Source organism: Oncorhynchus keta, chromosome 17 (assembly GCF_023373465.1).
Source record: "Oncorhynchus keta strain PuntledgeMale-10-30-2019 chromosome 17, Oket_V2, whole genome shotgun sequence".
Classification (NCBI taxonomy): domain Eukaryota; kingdom Metazoa; phylum Chordata; class Actinopteri; order Salmoniformes; family Salmonidae; genus Oncorhynchus; species Oncorhynchus keta.
Window position 1 is genome coordinate 36,717,323 of NC_068437.1, and position 23,380 is coordinate 36,740,702.

Sequence of the window (23,380 nt, forward strand, 5' to 3'; positions counted from 1 at the left end):
CGTGGACCAGGAAAATAGTGGGTTATGTAGCGTTAGCCAGGGGGTACCCTAGGATAAGGGGGTTCTTGGAAGCCGTTATCAAAATAAAACTAAGAGTCTCTGAGTGATTCACCCCAACTTGCAGTAGAATGGACTCTGATATTCCACCTGGCCGGAGGCAATGGGGCATCCATTGAGGGCTCTGCAGAGGGATGGGACATTTCACTCAGGAGATTTGTAATTCGAAGTATTGATCAAGGAAGTTATCTGTGACCCCGGAGTCCACGAAAGCTTGAATCTGTTGCTGACGGTTGCCCCAGTGGAGGATTGCAGAAAGTAACAGACGGTGACTGGGTAACCGGGAAGTAACTGAACAGCTAGTCAGGGTCTCCCCTTGTCCTGGCGAGCCCTGACGTTTCCTGTCAGCTCTGGGCATGTAGCACGGAGTTGACCGCGACCTCTGCAGTAGAGGCAGCAGCCTTCGTGCACGCACCTGTCATGCTCTTGTGTGCTCAGGCATTTGCGTCCCAGTTGCATTGGCTCGGCAGGTAGCTTAGTGGTTAGAGCTTTGGGCCAGTAACCGAAATGTTGCGGGATTGAATCCCTGAGCTGACAAGGTACAAATCTGTCATTCTGCCCCTGAGCAAGGCAGTTAACCCACTGTTCCCCGGGCGCTGAGGACGTGGATATCAATTATGGCAGCCCCCCGCACCTCTCTGATTCAGAGGGGTTGGGTTAAATGCGGAACACACATTTCAGTTGAAGGCATTCAGTTGAACAACTTTCCCTTTCCTCAATGCTGAGTCCGGGGGGGCAGCCGCTGGTCTGGCCCCTTGGCGGAGTCTGAACAGTCGGCTTGCTGCTTCTCTTCCGCCGACTGGGTGGTTGAAGACTTGACGCAGCTCAGCATTTAAGGCTAATATGGAGCTGCAGGATGGTGGTTGCTGTTCCCACATGGCCATTGCTCATGGCAGGGCCCTGCCCGAGAGCAGAAAGAGGATGTAGGCAATCATGGCCCGATCAGTGTGGAACAAGGAGGACTGTAGCTCGAACACCAGAGAGCACTGAGTGAGGAAACTCTTACATCTTCCTGGGTGGCCGTCATACTGCTCAGGGGCTGGGATCTTGGGATCCCGGTGCAGGTTCCTTGGAGGAACTACCGCAACGCCTGTAGCACTGGGCGATGAGACTTGTGCATTGGCTCCTCCTGGGTTGGGGGTGTGCCGTGGACGGAAGGAATCGGTGAGTGCCCGGAGGGTCTCAGAGATCTGGGAGAGTTGTTCTTGTTGTCTTCTCAACAGTGCTCCTTGGTGGGTTATGACCTCTTTAATATGGTTGATCTCCACTGGGTCCATGTTGGAGCAGAATCTTGCAGTGACATGGTGAAGTTGGACCCAGGTGCAGAGACTGGACCAGATGAGGAACCAATGGTTTAGGATAAAGGTAAATACGTTACTGAAAAAGGTAACAGAAGGATCACAAAAATTCTTTAAAAATAGCAGGACAAGGACTAGAAAACTTACTCAGGCGACAAACACACGGGGCAACCAAAATCAAGCTTCTGCAAACAAGGACAGAAAACACACCTCTTCTAAAAGGGAAATCATAACGAAATCATAAGCAACACCAGAGTAACAAAAAAGTCTCTAGGGCAGTCTCTGCCGCCCTCTGGTTCCCGGAGAAACCATGACAATAATTTGGTCTCTACACATTGCATCTTGGATTTTCAACATTGCAGAATCAATTTCGGTTTTTGAAACTTAAGTTCACAATTTTCATTTAGAAAAGAAAGAAAAACTAATACCTGGTGGCTCAGTCTTTGGCCAAGATAACTGCTGACAAACACTTCTTGTAGCCATCAATGAGCTCGCTGCACCTTTCTAATGGATGTTTGCCTCGTTCTTCAGCTGCAAACTGCTCCAATTCTGCAATGTTTCAGGGGTACCCTCTAACATCTGCCGTTTTCAGATCTTGTCATTGGTTTTCAATGGGATTCAGATCTGGACTCAGCGCTGGCCACTCCAGAACAGTCTAGCATTTCATCTTGAACCATTCTTGGGTACTTTTTGAAATGTTTGGGGTCCTTGTCCTGCTGGAAGACCCAAAACATTTGACAGAGTCCAGGTTTTGTGGACACTGGGTTGAATATTGGACTCCAAAATACATTGATAATCTGTTGATTTCATGATGCCTTGCACACGTTCAAGGCCCCAGTACCAGAGGCAGAAAATCCACCCTAAAGCATTATCGAACCTCTCTTGTGCCACCTGTTGGCAAACCTACTTGAAACACCTGGTGCAGTTTGATGCTGAAGAGTGGGACAAACTTCCATTAGAAAGGTCAAATAAAATAAAATATTCATGTTTACTTACACATATTTATCAGATGTTATTGCGGGTGTAGCAAAATGCTTGTGTTCCAAGCTCCAACAGTGCAGTAATGTCAAACAATACACAACAATACACACAAATCTAAAAAAGTAAAATAATGGAATTAAGAAATATATAAATATTAAGACGAGCAATCAAATCAAATTGTAATTGTCATATGCGCTGAATACAACAGGTGTAAACCTTACAGTGAAATGCTTACTTAGAAGCCCTTAACCAACAATGCAGTTTTTAGAAAAAATAAGTGTTAAGAAAGTATTTACTAAATAAACTGAAGTAAACAGTAAACTGGGATAATGGGCACAGGTTAGTCGAGGTAATTGAGGTACATGTAGGTAGAGTTAAAGTGACTATGCATAGATAATAAACAGAGAGTAGAAGCAGCGTCAAAATGTGTGTGTGTGTGGGGGGGGGTCAATGCAAATAGTCAGGGTAGCTATTTGGTTAGCTGTCCAGGAGTCTTATGGTTTGGGGGTAGAGGCTGTTTAGAAGCCTCTTAGACCTAGACTTGGTGCTCTGGTACCGATTGCCGTGCGGTAGCAGAGAGAACAGTCTATGACTAGGGTGGCTGGAGTCTTTGGTGATTTTACTGGGCCATACGTGTTGTGAGCAATGACAAACCTTTCAAAGCACTTCATGACTACAGATGTGAGTGCTACGGGTCGGTAGTCATTTATGCAGGTTACCTTAGTGTTCTTGGGCACAGGAACTATGGTGGCCTGCTTGAAACATGTTGGTATTACAGACTCGGTCAGGGACAGATTGAAAATGTCAGTGAAGACACTTGAAGACACAGTTGGTCAGCGCATGCTCGGAGTACATGTCCTGGTAATCCGTCTGGCCCTGCAGCTTTGTGAATGTTGGCCTGTTTAAAGGTCTTGCTCACATCGACTACGGAGTGCGTGATCACACAGATGTCCGGAACAGCTGGTGCTCTCATGCATGCTTCAGTGTTGCTTTCCTTGAAGCGCACATAGAAGTAATTTAGCTCATCTAGTAGGCTCGTGACACTGGGCAGCTCACTGCTGCACTTCCCTTTGGAGTCTGTAATAGTTTGCAAGCCCTGACACATCTGATGAGTGTAAGCAGGAATCAGGAGGATATGGTCAGATATGCCAAATGGAGGGTGAGGGGGAGCTATGTACCCATCTCTGTGTGTGGAGTAAAGGTGGTCTAGAGTGCACGTGTAACATGGTGGTAGAAATGAGGTAAAATGCACCACCTTTGGATGAGCATTTCCTTGTTTGCTTATGGCTTTATACAGCTCGTTGAGTGCGGTCTTCGTGCCAGCATCGGTTTGTGGTGGTAAATAGACAGCTACGAAAAATATAGATGAAAACTCTCTTGGTAAACAGTGGTAGATGTCAGCATTTGAAGTCAGCGTTCTTGTGACAGCGTGTATTTATTACACGTTGCATTTTATGTGACGTTCCACAAGTAAATGAGCCAATTTATGATGAGGTTGAGCAGTGCTTTATATTGTATATGCCGTTCCACAGACCTTAAACCTAATATTGCGGTGATAATTAATGGCTGGGGTCAATTAAGTTTTTGCTGTTCCCCAAATAGCATTTTTTCATTTTTAAATTGTGTCGAAATGCAGTCACTGAGCTTCAACTTCCCTCACACCCCCCTTTGCCATACCCAGGTTTAGCTGAACTGACGCGACTGTGGTTACAAAAGTGTTTGTCAGCAGTAAACATGGCCAAAGGCTGCGCAACCAAGTATAAGCTATTGGATGCAAATAATTTTGTCCTTGCCTTTTGGTTTCCTTACTCAATTTTAAGTTTAAACTTAAGTTCCTCAAAACTAAATTGGTTCTGCAATGTTGAAAATCCAATAACAATGTGTGGAGATCCAATTCTGTCCTTTAATTTCTACTTATTTTAGAAGAAATTGAGAATTATTTAAGAAAAGTGAACGAGTGCAAATATATTTAGCCGCCACTTTATGTTCTGGAAACTGATGAAAAACAGTTCTTTACCCTGTACGAGCAAAGTTACCCCAGTAACTCATCATGATTCTGCTTAGTTGTTCATCTTTCTCTGCACAACCTGAGAAAAAGAGTGAGTAGTTGAGTGGTGAGTGATTGTATGAAATAGAGTATTTATGGAGAACTTGGGGAACTGGATTGATGACATGCAGATTAGATTCAAGGTTGAGGTTAATTCCTTTACCATCCATTATAAAATATGATGTGAAGCAGATTCCAAAAACAAACATGAGCTCATCTCCGTGGTCAGACCCAACAAAACTCGGCCTCATCTTCTTAAGCATGCTGGGAGTTTGCTGGAACTCATACAGGTACACAGGCACACCTGCATCTGTTGTGTGGAATAAGACAGTAACATTTAGGTTAATTGGCCTCTGGAAATAGACTTGAATTCTGTACGGAGACCTCAGAATGTGATTTCTGATATACAGTGCATTCGAAAAGTATTCAGACCCGCTCACTTTTTGACATGTTGCTACATTGCAGCCTTATTCTAAAATGGATTAAAATGATTTTTCCCCCTCATCAATTTACACACAATACCCCACACTGACGAAACAAAAGCAGTTTTTAATAATTTTTGTAGGTAAATGTATAAAAATAAAAATTAATGAAAAAAACATTGAAGCAACTTTGGCAGCGATTACAGCCTCGAGTCTTCTTAGGTATGATGCTACAAGCTTGGCACACCTGAATTTCTCCCATTCTTGTCTGCAGACTCTCTCAAGCTCTGTCAGGTAGGAAGGGGAGCGTCGCTGCACAACTACTTTCAGGGGATGAGATGTTCAATCGGGTTCAAGTCCGGGCTCTGGCTGGGCCACTCAAGGGCATTCAGAGACTTGTCCCGAAGACACTCCTGCCTTGTCTTGGCTGTGTGCGTAGGGTCATTGTTCTGTTGGAAGGTGAACCTTTGCCCCAGTCTGAGGTCCTGTGCACTCTGGAGCAGGTTTTCGTCAAGGATCTCTCTGTACTTTGCTTTGTTCCTATGTCTCTTGATCCTGACTAGTCTCCCAGTGTCTTCCCCACATCTTGATGCTGCCACCACCATGTTTCACCGTAGGGATGGTGCCAGGTTTCCTCCAGACGTGACACTTGGCATTCAGGCCAAAGATTTCAATCTTGGTTGCATCAGACCAGAGAATCTTGTTTCTCATGGTCTGAGAGTCCTCTAGGTGCCTTTTGGCAAACTCCAAGCAGGCTGTCATGTGCCTTTTACGGAGAAGTGGCTTCCATCTGACCACTCTACCATAAAGGCCTGATTAGTGGAGTGCTGCAGAGATGGTTGTCCTTCTGGAAGGTTCTCCCATCTCCACAGAGGAACTCAGGAGCTCTGTCTGAGTGACCATTGGGTTCTTGGTCACCGCCCTGACCAAGGCCCATCTCCCCCGATTGCTCAGTTTGGCCGGGCGGCCAGCTCTTGGAAGAGTCTTGGTGGTTCCAAACTTCTTCCATTTAAGCATGTCGGAGTCATGCGTCTTTTGAAACATGACCCGCCAAACCAAGCTTTTTAATACTCGCCCGCTTAACCCGGAAGCCAGCCACACCAATGTGTCGGAGGAAAAACCATTAAACTGACGACCGAAGACAGCCTGCAGGCGCCTGGCCTGCCACAAGGAGTCGCAAGAGCTCGATGGGTCAAGTAAAGCTCCCCGGCCAAACCCTCCCCTAACCCCGACGACACTGTGCCAATTATGTGCCGCCCTATGGGACTCTTGGTCACGGCCGGTTGTGACACAGTCCAGGATTGATCCTGGGTCTGTAGTGACGCCTCAAGCACTGCGGTGGAGTGCCTTAGACCGCTGCACCACTCAGGATACCCCCAGTTCATTTTTTTTTTAAAAGAAATTTGCAACAACAAAAAAATGTGTTATAATATTGTGTGTAGATTGATATTTAATCCATTTAGAATAAGGCTGTAACGTAACAAATGTGGAAAAAGTCAAGGGGTCTGAATACTTTCCGAATGCACTGTACCAGTTCTAATCCTGAACTCTATGGGCCCTAGTGCTCTTACCTCTGTGGAAGTTTGCCGTTTGGAGGGCAGGAATGGTGAACATAATGTCCCCAAGCAGCTCAGTGAACCCATCACGGTTTTTCACCCGATTTCCAGAGGTTCCCAGGTATTCATCTGCTATTAGCTCAGTTATCCACTGATCCTTGGGCTGAAGGAGACAACAACCATTCAGTGTAGCTACAGCATGTATTGTCATCAGTAGACAATATCATCTGGTGTGCTTTTTTCTTACATCTGGGTAGAACATGGCCATCATGGGTATGACCTTCACCCGGTCCACTCCATCCTCCCAACCTGGAGGAGCAAAGAACTATGGGAGAAAACACGTTACTACTTTTCTAAAAATCACTCTTTAAAGAGAAAAAGAGGAGTGCAAAGCCTTACAATTTAATAAATCATGTCATCTTTGGCAATAATACATTAAGGGGGAATTTCATTCAGATAGTTAGTCATTTAGTCATTTTATTCTTTAATCTAATATCTCCACCATGAGCGTAATCCTAACCCTGAGATGCGTGAGTGTAACTGGCGTCACTGTTCTAGTTTAACAGCTTTGCTTCCTCCCTCAACTTGCCTCTGACTGGGCTTGAACTAGGGTACTCTGCCTCGTGAACACATGTGACCACCTGCTTGACAATGTACATACCAGTCGCACCGCTGAAAATGATCTGATTCAATAGCACCATTTCAAGTTGTGAATTTATCCAGTATGATCTTAATATGGTACATACACTTGATGCGTAAATCATGCAATAGTGTAAATGGAAGATAAAATAAAATCTGGGTTGTGCAAGCATTGAGCAAACAATGTGTCTAAACCAGAGTCAAACTGCACTGAACAAAAATATAAATGCAACATGCAACAATTTCAATGATTTTACTGAGTTACAGTTTATATGGAAATCTGTTAATTGAATTAAATTCATTAGGCCCTAATCTATGTATTTCACATGACTGGGAATACAGATATGCATCTGTTGGTCACAGATACCAATTGTGTTTGTTGTCCATAGTTTATGCCTGCCCATACCATAATCCCACCACCACCATGGGGCACTCTGTTTGCAATGTTGACATCAGCAAACCGCTCACCCACACAACGCCATACACGCTGTCTGCCATCTGCCCTGTAAAGTGGAAACCGGGATTCATCCGTGAAGAGCACACTTCTCCAGCGTGCCAGTGGCCATTGAAGGTGAGCATTTGCCCACTGAAGTCGGTTATGATGCCAAACTGCAGTCAGGTCAAGAACCTGGTGAGGATGAGTAGCATGCAGATGAGCTTCCCTGAGATGATTTCTGACAGTTTGTGCAGAAATTATTTGGTTGAACTAACCCACAGTTTCCTCAGCTGCCGGGTGGCTGGTCTCAGATGATCCCGCAGTTGAAGAAGCCGGATATGGAGGTCCTAGGCTGGCGTGGTTACATGTGGTCTGTGTGGTTACATGTGGCTGATTGGACATGGAAATGAATATTCAATTCTCTGGTAACAGCTCTGGTGGACATTCCTGCACTCAGCATGTGTCACGAATCCCGCCGAAGATGGTCGTCGTCACCGGCCTACTAGCTGCCATCGATTCCCTTTCCTTTTGTTTCTGTTAGTTGGGTCTAATTGGTTACACCTGTTTTGAGTGTAGTTTTGTTTGTAGGCTATTTAAGGGCACTAGGCCCGCTGGTTATTGTGCGGGCTTGTTCTCTGTTTTATGGTGTTGGTTGATTATTGTGATCTCTATTTTTCCGGACAGTTTTGTCCTGTTTATTTGGACCGGTTGTTTCATGCGCCCTTGTGTTTTGCATGTCCGTTTGTCCGCTGTCATTGGAATAAAAGATCCACGTACCTCCACCCACCCTTCATAGAAGTCATAACAGCATGCCAATTGCATGCTCCCTCAAAACATGAGACATATGTGGCATTGTGTTGTGTGACAAAACTGCACATTTTAGAGTGGCTTTTTATTGAGCCCAGTACACGGTGCACCTGTGTAATGATCATGCTTCTTGATATACCACACTCGTCAGGTGGATGGATTATCTTGGCAATGGAGAAATATTCACTAACAGGGATGTAAACAAATTTGTGCACAGAATATGAGAGAAATAAGCTTTTTGTGCATATGGAAAATATCTGTGAAATTTTATTTCAGCTCATGAAACATGGGACCAACACTTTACATATTGGTTTATATTTTTGTTCAGTATATGTAGCATAGCACTAAAGCTGAGGATGTCACAGGATTATATCCACTCCTCACCATTAGGGTTCATTGAATGCTTTCACTTTGACAATATAAATGCTATTAATCTTAGGCTATTTGTAACTACTATTGTTTCTCCTGTGTCACTAAATCACATTTTCCATAAAACTTTGAGAAAAAAATTACTGAGAGACCGTTTTCATCAGCCTAACATCTAGCATTGATTGTTGAAACAAATTTAAATCGTCTTTCAAAATCAACTCACCTTTGCTAAAAGCCAGCCACCTTCGTTGTCATTGGCTCCAGTCATAAACGGCACCTTGTGCATCTCATGGTTTTGAGAAATCTCCATCGGCGATTTGGACAAGAACAGCCCGTCAGCAGTCACACCAAAGTATAGCATTTGATTCTTTAAAAAGACAAGATTGATCAAAAGTGAGAAAAACATGTCAACAAGACATTACAAACAAGCAAAGGCCCTCTAGAAAATGTGGCTGCAAAATATTACCAAATGAAAGGGAGTTGGTTATCATAATCTTTGGTATTACCTTCTAATGCTCATGAAACAATAATAGTCTATTATGCAATCTCTATCCACATCATACCTATTTCCTGTCACAATATGCACATTTCTAGGCTCAGTGTTTTCGTTCATCTACCTCCCAATGCAGAACAGCAGAATATGTTAATATGCTGGTTGTTTTGTATGTATATATTAATTAAGTTTGGTTTTCATTGCATTTTTTATTTAACTTTTTATTTTTCATATCTGAGTTTTGACCACATACAACATGCATGCTGACTCACTGTTGAAGGACTGTGATGGCAGGTCTGTTTGTTGGGCTTGGATAGATAGCTGCCATCACAGTCCTGCAACAGTGGCTAATGTGTAGCTTGCTAGCTAATGTGTTGTAATGTGTTGGCTTTTTTGTTTCACCTAACAGTTTTTGTTTCACCTGCCAGTTCCTGTAAGGATAGGGACTGTGTGTGGAGATGGGAGGCTGATGAGGCTCATAGTGGGGACTTCTCCGGACCCTGGCTGAGGTATGGTGTGCTTTGGCACTTCAGCTGCTAAGGCCTCACCCAGGTGGGTGTTATGCTTTCATCCACGGAGGACTAGATACCTTCAGAGGAGTGGCTATTGCTAAGGAACCTGTCTGTCTGACCTGTCTGTCAGACTGACCGTCTTTCCCCTGGCCGTAACATCAATTCCCCCTCTGCTCAAGCCTTGTCCAACAGTTCCACTCAAGCCTGTCCAACAGCTTCTTTCAAGTCAACTGCTTAACAGCTTATATATTTAGTTTATTGGGTTTTAGTATCATATAAAATCATACAAAACATTAAGAACACCTGCTCTTTCCATGACAGACTTTCCAGGTGAATCCAGGCGAAAGCTATGATCCCTAATTGGTGGCACTTATTAAATCCACTTCAATCCGTGTAGATGAAGGGGAGGAGACAAGTTAAAGAAGGATTTTTAAGCCTTGAGACAATTGAGACATGGATTGTGTATGTGTTACATTTAGAGGATGAATGGGCAAGACAAAAGATTGAAGTGCCTTTGAATGGGGTATGGTAATGGGTACCAGGCGCACCGGTTTGTATCAAGAACAGCAACGCTGCTGGGTTTTTCATGCTCAACAGTTTCCTGTGTATATCAAGAATGGTCCTCCGTCCAAAGGACATCCAGCCAACTTGACACAACTGTGGGAAGCATTAAAGTCAACATGGGCCAGCATCCCTGTGGAACGCTTTTTACACCTTGTAGAGTTCATGCCCTGATGAATTGAGGCTGTTCTGAGGGCAAAAGGGAGGGGGGTGCAACTCAATATTAGGATGGTGTTCTGAATGTTTTGTACACTCAGTATATTTTCACACTGTAAATTGTACTCTCAATTCTCATGTCCTCATTACAATTCATTACAATTCATACATGATGCTAAGTATAACCAAATGTTAAGATTGGTGTCATTCCCAAAGACATAGCTAGAACCCTGGCAAGTTATGATACTGTCCGGGATATCCCACCTGTTTCTGAATGTTCATAATGTGATCAGCAGTCAACTTCTTCACACAGTCTGCCATCTTCACTGTGTTGGTGCTTTCACAGCCAATCAGGTTTGCCACTGTCTATGAGACAAGACCAATAGAATAAATCGTCATGGTTGTAATGACTATCAGGACATTGCTGGATGACAACTATTGAGTGGGCAGTACATTTGTTTAAATATGTGCAATGCTATGTATGTCTCTCAGAGTACTGAGTTTGGTGGAGAGAAAGTTTGAAAATACCTGTGCAACAAGCAGGGGATTGGGAGTGAAGAGCATTTGAATTGCTGCGGTACCACTCTCGGCTATCGCGCCATGGAACAGACCAATAGACAATGGAGAGAGAAGCTAGCGATGGAAAAAAAACAAGAATCAAGAAGCTAATCAAGATAGTGATGTCTCAAAACATAAAACCTATATTTCAGGGACACTCCAATTAGTATGATATGTTACGTTTCATATGGTATGTATTAATTTGGGAATGTCCATAATCCATTTCGCATGATATGTTACGACAGCGGTTTGCAAACTAGGGGCCGAGAACCCATGTGTGGTTGCCTGATATGAAAATGGGGTCATGGGAGAATTTCCAAATTCCTGAAGAAAAAAAATACATGCAAAAAATATATATAATATTGTCGTTGTATCTCAAAATCATTGTAACGTGGTTAGCCTCAAAAATTGAAATGAAAATTATTCAAATCTAAAAGATACAATTCAACCAGAGAGCACCCTTAGCTCATGGGAAAAGGCTGCGCTTGACCGTTGCACTTGAATCATTCCCACCATGAATGTCTAGGTCCTCTTCGCTATGAAACCACATACTATAGTAGGGACTTTGATATTACCGCAATTGATATGGTGAAAACAATGTGTGGAGAGGCAGAGGTACAGAAACTCACATCAATACAATTGTCAGATAGCACCGTTAAACAAATAATTAATACTATCACTAGCAATCAAGAGCAAACTGACTGAACGACTCAAACTCCTGTTAGCTGTGAGGGCCGGAATGCCCATGCATTGACTTTTGTTCACTATACATGTCGGTGGATGCTATTCACGAGGACATATTGTCTTGTCTCACGATTCCCGAGCATGAAACGGCAGAAGGGATGTTCAGTGTGCTGCGTGGTTATATTAACGAAAAACAGATTGTCTATGTGACCCAATTCATGAAACTCGGCATATGTTGCAAGTCACGACAGGAGAGCTGTTTGAACGTAAAAAATGTTTTTTAATCTAAATGCGTTTTTTGGCAGTAATGCCTTCTCGAACATGTGAACTTTCATGTGCATTAACAACAAACTTGCATGACATCTGTAAATACGACAGAAACCTTCCCACTAGCCATGACTTGCTGAGATTATGAGTGGGCTGAACATGCCAAGAGAAGAGTTCGGATTGGTCAGCCATATAGAAGGCTTCTGTCTATTTGAGCTGTGGAATTAGAGTATGAGATGGATAAAACACCTGTCTCCAGATTACATCTTCAAACTAAGGGCAACTGTGGCATGGCATCAAAGACAGGGAGACGAGTCCATCATGCATGATGATGTACACAGGTAAGATAGTCTAGCGTTAGCTAGCTACATTTTCAGATATTAAATGTTTCACAGAATGTGGTTTCATTTCAAGCTAAAGTGTACTGTTAGCTAGCTCGGTAAAGTTAGCTGGCTGGCTCCCTTGCTGACGTTATTATTCGTATCCCAGATCTGTTTGCTTTGCCAGATAGAGCCTAATGTTAGCTAGCTAACATTGAACCTGGTTGGTTAGCTCCCAGCATATTCATGCAGTATAGTAACGACATGATTTGGCACTATATTCATTGTTGTTTTAACTGGCTAACTATAGCTGGCTCGTTAGCAAATGTTACGTGACGTGTGATTTTACACGTTGTTTGCCAAGCTAGGTTCATTGTTTACCTAGCTAGCTACATGTATTAAGCTAAATTGTAATGTTAGCTAGCTAAAGTTAGCTGGCTGGCTCCCTAGCTGATGTTGTTATTCGTATCCCAGAGCTGTTTGCTTTACTAGTTACAGCCTAATGTTAGCTAGCAAACATTGAACCTGGTTGGTTAGCTCTCACCATATTCATGCAGTGTAGGACGACATGATTTGTCACTATGTTCATTGGTATTTAACTTCCTGGCGTTAGCTGGCTGGCTCGTTAGCTAACGTTAAGTGACCTGTGATGTTACACGTTGTTTACCTAGCTAGGTTAATTGTTTACCTAGCTAGCTAGCTACATGTCTTAAGCTAAAGTGTAATGTTAGCTAGCTAGCTAACGTTAGATGGTGGCTCCCTAGCTGATGTTGTTATTCATATCCCACAGCTGTTTGCTTCACTAGTTAGAGCCTAACTTTACCTAGCTAACATTGAATCTGGGTGGTTAGCTCCCAGCATATTCATGCAGTGTACTGTAGTAACAACATGATTTGGCACTATGTTCAATGTTGTTTAATTAACTAGCTAACTTTAGCTGGCTGTCTCATTAACTAACGTTGCGTGACGTGTGTTATTTTACAAGTTGTTTACCTAGCTAGGTTAATTGTTTACCTAGCTAGCTACATGTCTTAAGCTAAAGTTTACATCACGCGTTGAATATGGCCGATGTCAGTAAAGATCTGCAAAGAAGCGTAATGAAATTGTTGCAGGCTGTTTTCATGTTGTTCATAGGTAAACAAATCATCGGCCAGAGCATCAAGTGTGCGCTCTTAACGCTCCGAGGTCGAAACCAGATGGGTGGGGCTAAAGCTTAAGAGGGTGTGAACGATGCTGAATGGGTATAGACAAAGAAGAGCTCTTCACTAGATACCAAAACATTCAAAGGTGATTTTCTCATAAGTGAGTTTACAAGTTTATCATATTTCAAAGCAGAATTACTTTCCCATTGTTCCTCAACAATGCAATATGATATTCCATTTTGTAGCTCTGAGTCTCTACTTTTATCCAATGTAAAAAAACACCTTTTCAAATTTTGCTACATAAGACCAAATCCAGGTGGTGAGTCACATATGGGATTGAATTTTGGTCTTTTGCACAGATGCGGCTACAACTATCATGGGATGGCAGGCAGGCCTCTGCACTCTAGTTATGAATGTGTTTCCCTCTGCCATATGTACGCATTGTATGATACACTGAGAGCAACTGGCAGAAAAAGTGTGCAGCAGGTATCTTCGATTGTAAACTACATCAAAACCACATTCACTGCACGCAGGTCTGTTCGCAAACAATTGTGCAGATATAGGATCAGAGCATGATAATGTTCTATTTCACACCAAGGCTTGGTGGTTATCGAGGGGGAGAGTTGGAAAGATTTTTCTCATTGAGAGAGGAACTTTTGCAATTCACATCGGATGTAAAAAAAAACAGACTTGGTTGACGTTCTGTGTAATAGAAAATGAAATAACAGAAAACATCATCAGTAAGTGTCCCACACGAGTGATAACTGCTCACCTCCAACGCTTGGAAGAGCACTTTGGGATGGACCTACTTCACAATCCGTTTGACTGTGATCCTGGCTCATTTGACATTCCAGTAATTTAAATCAAACAGCTGATCGAGCTGTCATGTGACCGATTGCTGCAGACAAAGCATTCACGGGCCACTACAGAGGACTTTTTGTTCCTGACTCAAAGGGAACAGCCAGGAGTCTCCCTCTGAGCATTAATGATGCGTTCAAAACAACTGGAAACTCGGAAATCTCAGACATCAGTGCCTTCAATACAACTGGGAACTTGGAAAGAAATGAGCTCCGGGTGGGAAAAAATATTTTGAACGGACATCCAACTTGGAATTCCAACTAGGGAACTCGGGACTCTGTCTAGAGCTCCGACTTTCCAACCTAAAGATTATTGACGTCATGATTTGACCTCATATTTTTCAGAGTTCCCAGTTGTCTTGAAAGCTCCATAATATTCATTGTAGGCTACCCTTCACCAGCTCATATCTGTGAAGCTGGATTCAGTGCTTTTGCCTGCATCAAACCAAATATTGATCCAGGTTGGATGTGACAGCAGAGATGAGTTGCGTACTGTCGACCATGCTCACTGACATTGAGACGGTCCGTATCCATATCCCCAAATAAAAAAGTAAACATCGGTTGTTGATATTTTTTCACATGGGTGGGGACACGATAATTTTCAGATATCAAAATGGGGTCATGGGCCAAATAAGTTTGGCAACCCCTGTGTTACAAATTTGAATTTGTATGATACTGTATGATTGGAATTGCAATTTGTAAAATATGTTACGATTTGCAAAATGATATGTTACAAATTTTGCCTGAAGTAACCTTCTGTCCTATGTAACCATTCCAAATGGAACATATCATACTAATTTGAGTGTCCCGGATTTACTTTTACTATGTCTAGTCTATGAGACCAGGCTGATATTTCACTCAAAATATTATGCAATATACTGTATTGATGGAAATATGTTTTCATACAAAATGATTTGGTAAAATAAGTTACAATATATAAATTATAGACAAAATGTTTGATGCATTATATTTTACAGTTCACATAAATGGCTAAATATGTCATATATTTTGGGTGTGTGTGTGTGTGTGTGTGTGTGTGTGTGTGTGTGTGTGTGTGTGTGTGTGTGTGTGTGTGTGTGTGCGCTTATGTATGTTTGTGCGTGTGTGTGTGTGTGTGTGTGCGCGCGTGTGCCCTCACCAGTAACGATACACTCACTCCACCAGCAGACTCTCCAAATATGGTGACCGACTTGGAGTCGCCCCCAAAGTTGTGGATGTGCTCCTGGACCCACCGCAAGGCTTCCACCTGGTCAAGTAGTCCCATGTTCCCTGGGGCATACTTGTCTCCTGTGCTGTATGGAAAAGATGGAAAACAAGCCCAAAACAGTGACATGTTTTATTTAACTAGACAAGTCAGTTAAGAACAAATTCTTATTTTCAATGACAGCCTCCCCCTGCCAAACCCTCCCCTAACCCGGACGATGCTGGGCCAATTGTGCGCCGCCCTATGGGACTCCCGATCACGGCCAGTTGTGATACAGCCCAGGATCGAACCAGGATCAAACCAGGGTCTGTAGTGACACCTCTAGCACTGAGATGCAGTGCCTTAGACCACTGCACCACTCAGGATCCCTATTTTCAACCACTAACTATCAGGAAATAACACTGATCACACTTTGGCAGTGTTAGTTTCATCAGCTGATATTCAATATGATACAAAACACAAGAAAAACACATTTTGGACTGCACTGGGCCTTTAACAGTATAGCTTCTTTCCTCACAAGTCCTTACTGGCACTTGAACTTGGATCCCCTGCCTCGCAAAATCACACTACAGTATGTTCTTAGCCAGTTGCGCCATGGCAAAAATATCAGTTCAGCACCTCAAGTGGAGACAAATCCAACACTTGTATAGGGGCAACCGTGCAATGTTAAAGGCCAAATCACCATTACGGAATGTCAAACCAAATAATGAAGTTGATTTGACCATGACATTTAGAAAATTGCACGGTTGTCCATATCAGTTCCATTGATTTCTAGCTAGCGGAGGCTAAAGTTAGCTGACATTTGTTGTGGCTGTTTAAAGAAAAGCGAACCATGGATTACAGTTTCTCCTGGTTCATAGACTACTTTCAGGATGAGGAACCAGTTGTGAAATACTGCACATCCAAATCAAACCAAATTTTGTGCCAAATTCAACAGGTGTACACTTCACAGCGAAATGCTTACTTACGAGCACATTCCCCAAACAGTGGTGCAGAGTTTAAACAATTAAGACAAAAAAATAAATAAGCAAATCGTAACGCAACAAAAACAATAACGAGGCTATATACAAGGAATACCCCTTTAAAATATTGTGTGGTTCTGTAGTAGTTCAGTCTTACCTGAAGAACCCCAGCCATCCCAAGCGGTATTGGATCAGCACTACAACCACATCCTGGTATGCAGCCAAAGCAGAACCATCATATGTTGATACAGAACCCATGGTGAATGCGCCACCATGGATCCAAACCATGACCTGAGAAACACAAGCAATACATGCTGAAAAAAGTAAATACCAGCTGCATTTAGATTCACTTTGCACTTAATACAACATATGTTGTATTATATGATTTCAGGTTTTTTGTATTTTTTAACTTATCTTATGTTGAACTCAAATTGCCCTTCATGGACAATAAATATTTACTGAGCTGAACTATGCTTATGTGTGGCCTAGTAGCCTTTGATAATCTGGAAGTTTATAGCAGTTATCGTTAACTTTGACTAATGATGAAAACATATTTCCTGCACAGCTTCACTGCACATTGACAAGTATTCCACTTAGCATGAGTCATTCACTACGATAACTGACTGAAAAAGTATGATTATTTATCATAATACAATTCACAAACATAATACATTTCAGTAGCCTACACACACCTGACAAATTTGGATTGAAAAAGTGTGTCGCTGATGAGAATAACATTAAAGCACAATTATTTTTTTTAAACCCAGGAGGCCTACCGTAATACAGGAAATATCATCTTTATTATTAAATTCTGCCACTACCGCGGTGTGCCCTAACTTTCTGGAGCCCGCAACTCTATATTGTTTCAACAGCATCACTGGGAAGTCAATCAACTGTTGACTATATGTGTCTGATATTACTTACATTAAGCCTTGTTTTCTCAGCAGGTTTAACTGGAGTGTAAATGTTGAGATAAAGACAATCTTCTGACACCTCTGGGATTTCCACTGTCATGGACACATTGGAGTAAAGGTCTTTTGTAATTTGTCTGTCTTGAAAACACCTGAAAAACATAAAACTTATTGAGAAGTCTGATTTTATTAAATCTCATTGTTTGTCTAACCCTTGTTCAAATAGCCAGAAACTTGAGATGTATGGTTTGTTTGTGACCTTGCTGGGTCTTACATGAGAGGCTGCTGGATGGCGTCCCTCACTCCCTCCCATCCCTCCACAGGCTGGGGCGGGGCCAGTCTCAGGGGGCCGACAGGTGGTTTGGCAAACGGAACACCCAGGTAGGCCTGAACCACCGTCTCCTTCCCCTTTACGCTCACATATTGCCCTCTCAGTCCCCCCAGTTTGGTCTGGACCACAGGTGCTGTTGAGATGTTAAGCAGTTAGTTATAGGTGTGTTACTTTCGAAAAACAGGGGGGGATGTATGGTTACTCCTTTTCATTGAGTAAAAATTGGTTTCAGAACACCCTTTAAAAGTGTATAATTAAGTATGTTTATCCAGCTCTTTATACCATTCTTGTGGACAACTCATGTCAACAGCTTTGAATGTAACCCTCTGTCTATACTGTATATCTGTGCTATAGCAATATGCCACAGTATGTCGAAAGTACCTCTCCCATAGCACTAGCATAAAATGTGTTTTTTTATTGCATGAACACAAAGTACATTATTGCATGAGGAAAACAATCCAGGTCAAACTAGGGATTATTAGACAAAGAAAACACATAAATAACGATAAGGGGGGTTATATTTCAAGGGATACAGAATTTCCATTGGAGCAGAGAATGGTCACATGAAAATAAAAAGTAGTGAGACATTGACTGACAGCAATTACTTCTCAGATGTTTTGTTAATTAATAATGATTCTAAAATGCCTTTCCAGTTGAATGTATATGATATTTACCCATATTAATGATCACATTTATTACGTCAGAAATGTTATCTTGAATACCATCCATTTAAAAACGATAGGAGTGGCATTTCAGGAATTACCTAAATCAAGTCTCCAAAAACCTTGTGCTTATTTCTATCCCATTATAAATGTGTTATTAAACTAACTTTTGGAATAGACACCGGCGGGAATGCACTTTTAACCAATCAGCATTCAGATGAGACACTAATGCATATAATGCAGGAGTCACATCAGTTAACACAATTTTTATTAACATTCTACATTACCATGGAAATTATTGCAGTCATTGCGAGTGTATAAATGAGTTTACCAGTCAAATTGCCATGGTTAGAGGTTCCAAGCCTGTTCTATTCATGCTATTTTTATGTGTGCTGCTGCTGCATAGTGGTCATTCAGTCAGCTGTTCATTCGACCCCCCCAAAGTATATTTTTCCGGTTATTTTATTTTCATGGAGTCTTCATCCATAACCATCGGTTACACGGTTATACGGTAATTGTGCCAGCCCTAGCCTATAATGTGTAAACTTAACTATCAATCTGCTACACAGCCTACGGTAGTTAGGCAACATCCTGTATCTTCTATATTTCCTGACCACAGTTGTTGGCCTATGTAATGTTTCGACGACTGTTATCAGCTTACTTACCATTGGATTCGGCCAAAGTATACAGAAATAGTAGGCCAATTGACAGGGAAAGTCTCAGTAAGCCTGACGGTTCCTTCATGGCCGCAACATTCAATGATTTGAGTGCTCAGCGACACACCTATTGTTATGCAACCCCAGACCTCAACAGAATGCGGGAAAGAGTAGTACTGAAAGTATTTGCTTAGGCTTTATAGAGTTACCCTTACAGGTGTGCCCTTTACCTTTGTCCCTAATAGGGAAGGTGGGGAAATTTATTGTTGGTGTGAGCTGCTGTCCTTAAATGACCAAAGCCATGACTTTGAGGTCATGTCAATTGCATGTACACTCAGCAAAAAAAGAAACGTCTTTCAAAGATAATTCATAAAAATCCAAATAACTTCACTGTAAAGGGTTTCAACACTGTTTCACATTTTATTTTACCTTTATTTTACAAGGCAAGTCAGTTAAGAACAAATTCTTATTTTCAATGACGGCCTAGGAACAGTGGGTTAACTGCCTGTTCAGAGGCAGAACGACAGATTTGTACCTTGTCAGCTTGGGGATTTGAACTTGCAACCTTTCGATTACTAATCCAACATTCTAACCACTAGGCTACCCTGCAGCCCCACATGTTCAATGAACCATAAACAATTAATGAACATGCACCTGTGGAACAGTCGTTAAGACACTAACAGCTTACAGACGGTAGGCAATTAAGGTCACAGTTATGAAAACTTAGGACACTAAAAAGGCCTTCCTACTGACTCTGAAAAACACCAAAAGAAAGATGCCCAGGGTCCCTGCTCATCTTCGTGAACATGCCTTAGGAATGCTACAAGGAGGCATGAGGACTGCAGATCTGTCCAGGGCAATAAATTGCAATGTCAGTACTGTGAGACGCCTAAAACAGCGCTACAGGGAGACAGGACGGACAGCTGATCGTCCTCGCAGTGGCAGACCACATGTAACATTGCCTGCACAGGATAGCTACACCCGAACATCACACCTGTGGGACAGGTACAGTATGGCAACAACAACTGCCCTAGTTACACCAGGAACCCACAATCCCTCCATCAGTGCTCAGACTGTCCGCAATAGGCTGAGAGAGGCTGGACTGAGGGCTTGTAGCATGTGGGCACACAGGTCCTCACCAGACATCACCAGCAACAACGTTGCCTATGGGCACAAACCCACCATCAATGGACCAGACAGGACTGGCAAAAAGTGCTCTTGACTGAAGAGTCGTGTTTTTTTCTCACCAGGGGTGATTGTCGGATTCGTGTTTATCGTCGAAGGAATGAGCGTTACACCGAGGCATGTATTCTGGAGGGGGATCGATTTGGAGGTGGAGAGTCCGTCATGGTCTGGGGCGGTGTGTCACAGCATCATCGGACTGAGCTTGTTGTCATTGCAGGCAATCTCAACGCTGTGCTCTACAGGGAAGACATCCGCCTAATGTGGTACCCTTCCTGCAGGCTCATCCTGACATGACCCTCCAGCATGACAATGCCACCAGCCATACTGCTCGTTCTGTGCGTGATTTCCTGAAAGACAGGAATGTCAGGATTTTTGCTCACCGTTCTTGTGATCGTTTTGACCCCACAGGGTGAGATCTTGCGTGGAGCCCCAGATCGAGGGAGATTATCAGTGGTCTTGTTTGTCTTCCATTTCCTAATAATTGCTCCCACAGTTGATTTCTTCAAACCAAGCTGCTTACCTATTGCAGATTCAGTCTTCCCAGCCTGGTGCAGGTCTACAATTTTGTTTCTGGTGTCCTTTGACAGCTCTCTGGTCTTGGCCATAGTGGAGTTTGGAGTGTGACTGTTTGAGGTTGTGGACAGGTGTCTTTTATACTGATAACAAGTTTAAACAGGTGCCATTAATACAGGTAACGAGTCGAGGACAGAGAAGCCTCTTAAAGAAGAAGTTACAGGTCTGCGAGAGCCAGAAATCTTGCTTGTTTGTAGGTGACCAAATACTTATTTTCCACCATAATTTGCAAATAAATTCATTTAAAAATCCTACAATGTGATTTTCTGGATTTTTTTTTCTCATTTTGTCTGTCATAGTTGAAGTGTACCTATGATGGAAATTACAGGCCTCTCTCATCTTTTTAAGTGGGAGAACTTGCACAATTGGTGGCTGACTAAATACTTTTTTGCCCCACTGTAGATGGCTCTGACACCATCTGGCTGATTACCTGTCACTCACTTACTTAACTAAACCTTTGTACTATGCCCTATTATGCAAAAGGGTACATAGACTACTTGTCATTGTTTGTCTATCAGTTAATGATCCATCATTAGCCTGCCTTGCACCTTTGGCCTGCATTGTAACAGGTAGGCCTATGTCACACCACAACAAAAATTGTGATGTTTTGAAATTAATGTAGACTACATGAAACTTCACATGGGCTATGCATTGCTTGAAATGACTGCATTATGTGTCATTTCAATGTAAATTCAGTCAACTGAAATTCTTTGAGGGAAATTCATAGCTTCCACCCCATATGACTTGCATGAATACAACCAACTGTTCATGGACCTCAAATCAAATCAAATCAAATCAAAATTTTATTTGTCACATACACATGGTTAGCAGATGTTAATGTGAGTGTAGCGAAATGCTTGTGCTTCTAGTTCCGACAATGCAGTAATAACCAACAAGTAATCTAACTAACAATTCCAAAACTACTGTCTTATACACAGTGTAAGGGGATAAAGAATATGTACATAAGGATATATGAATGAGTGATGGTACAGGGCAGCATACAGTAGATGGTATCGAGTACAGTATATACATATGAGATGAGTATGTAGACAAAGTAAACAAAGTGGCAAAGTTAAAGTGGCTAGTGATACATGTATTATACAAGGATGCAGTCGATGATATAGAGTACAGTATATACGTATGCATATGAGATGAATAACATTTTACATTACATTTAAGTCATTTAGCAGACGCTCTTATCCAGAGCGACTTACAAATTGGTGCATTCACCTTATGACATCCAGTGGAACAGCCACTTTACAATAGTGCATCTAAATCTTTTAAGGGGGGGGGTGAGAAGGATTACTTTATCCTATCCTAGGTATTCCTTAAAGAGGTGGGGTTTCAGGTGTCTCCGGAAGGTGGTGATTGACTCCGCTGTCCTGGCGTCGTGAGGGAGTTTGTTCCACCATTGGGGGCCAGAGCAGCGAACAGTTTTGACTGGGCTGAGCGGGAACTGTACTTCCTCAGTGGTAGGGAGGCGAGCAGGCCAGAGGTGGATGAACGCAGTGCCCTTGTTTGGGTGTAGGGCCTGATCAGAGCCTGGAGGTACTGAGGTGCCGTTCCCCTCACAGCTCCGTAGGCAAGCACCATGGTCTTGTAGCGGATGCGAGCTTCAACTGGAAGCCAGTGGAGAGAGCGGAGGAGCGGGGTGACGTGAGAGAACTTGGGAAGGTTGAACACCAGACGGGCTGCGGCGTTCTGGATGAGTTGTAGGGGTTTAATGGCACAGGCAGGGAGCCCAGCCAACAGCGAGTTGCAGTAATCCAGACGGGAGATGACAAGTGCCTGGATTAGGACCTGCGCCGCTTCCTGTGTGAGGCAGAGTCGTACTCTGCGGATGTTGTAGAGCATGAACCTACAGGAACGGGCCACCGCCTTGATGTTAGTTGAGAACGACAGGGTGTTGTCCAGGATCACGCCAAGGTTCTTAGCGCTCTGGGAGGAGGACACAATGGAGTTGTCAACCGTGATGGCGAGATCATGGAACGGGCAGTCCTTCCCCAGGAGGAAGAGCAGCTCCGTCTTGCCGAGGTTCAGCTTGAGGTGGTGATCCGTCATCCACACTGATATGTCTGCCAGACATGCAGAGATGCGATTCGCCACCTGGTCATCAGAAGGGGGAAAGGAGAAGATTAATTGTGTGTCGTCTGCATAGCAATGATAGGAGAGACCATGTGAGGTTATGACAGACCCAAGTGACTTGGTGTATAGCGAGAATAGGAGAGGGCCTAGAACAGCCCTGGGGGACACCAGTGGTGAGAGCCCGTGGTGAGGAGACAGATTCTCGCCACGCCACCTGGTAGGAGCGACCTGTCAGGTAGGACGCAATCCAAGCGTGGGCCGCGCCGGAGATGCCCAACTCGGAGAGGGTGGAGAGGAGGATCTGATGGTTCACAGTATCGAAGGCAGCCGATAGGTCTAGAAGGATGAGAGCAGAGGAGAGAGAGTTAGCTTTAGCAGTGCGGAGCGCCTCCGAGATACAGAGAAGAGCAGTCTCAGTTGAATGACTAGTCTTGAAACCTGACTGATTTGGATCAAGAAGGTCATTCTGAGAGAGATAGCGGGAGAGCTGGCCAAGGACGGCACGTTCAAGAGTTTTGGAGAGAAAAGAAAGAAGGGATACTGGTCTGTAGTTGTTGACATCAGAGGGATCGAGTGTAGGTTTTTTCAGAAGGGGTGCAACTCTCGCTCTCTTGAAGACGGAAGGGACGTAGCCAGCGGTCAGGGATGA

At 43.2% G+C, this 23,380-nt stretch overlaps 1 protein-coding gene across 1 annotated transcript in view; it reads right to left on the bottom strand.

Moving 5' to 3' along the window:
• Positions 1-19,072, bottom strand: part of ces2b (carboxylesterase 2b) — a 35,250-nt gene extending 16,178 nt beyond the window's left edge. Inside the window, exons 1-12 of the mRNA XM_035789714.2 lie at positions 18,898-19,072; positions 17,514-17,703; positions 17,253-17,391; positions 16,486-16,619; positions 15,301-15,454; positions 10,863-10,967; positions 10,599-10,700; positions 8,836-8,979; positions 6,609-6,686; positions 6,377-6,524; positions 4,547-4,693; positions 4,354-4,423 (exon numbers count right to left, since the gene is read on the bottom strand). Coding sequence (XP_035645607.1) covers positions 4,354-4,423; positions 4,547-4,693; positions 6,377-6,524; positions 6,609-6,686; positions 8,836-8,979; positions 10,599-10,700; positions 10,863-10,967; positions 15,301-15,454; positions 16,486-16,619; positions 17,253-17,391; positions 17,514-17,703; positions 18,898-18,976 — 1,490 coding nt within the window. The 5' untranslated portion in view covers positions 18,977-19,072. The remainder of the gene's footprint in view (positions 1-4,353; positions 4,424-4,546; positions 4,694-6,376; positions 6,525-6,608; positions 6,687-8,835; positions 8,980-10,598; positions 10,701-10,862; positions 10,968-15,300; positions 15,455-16,485; positions 16,620-17,252; positions 17,392-17,513; positions 17,704-18,897) is intronic.
• Between the last annotated feature and the right edge of the window lie 4,308 nt (positions 19,073-23,380).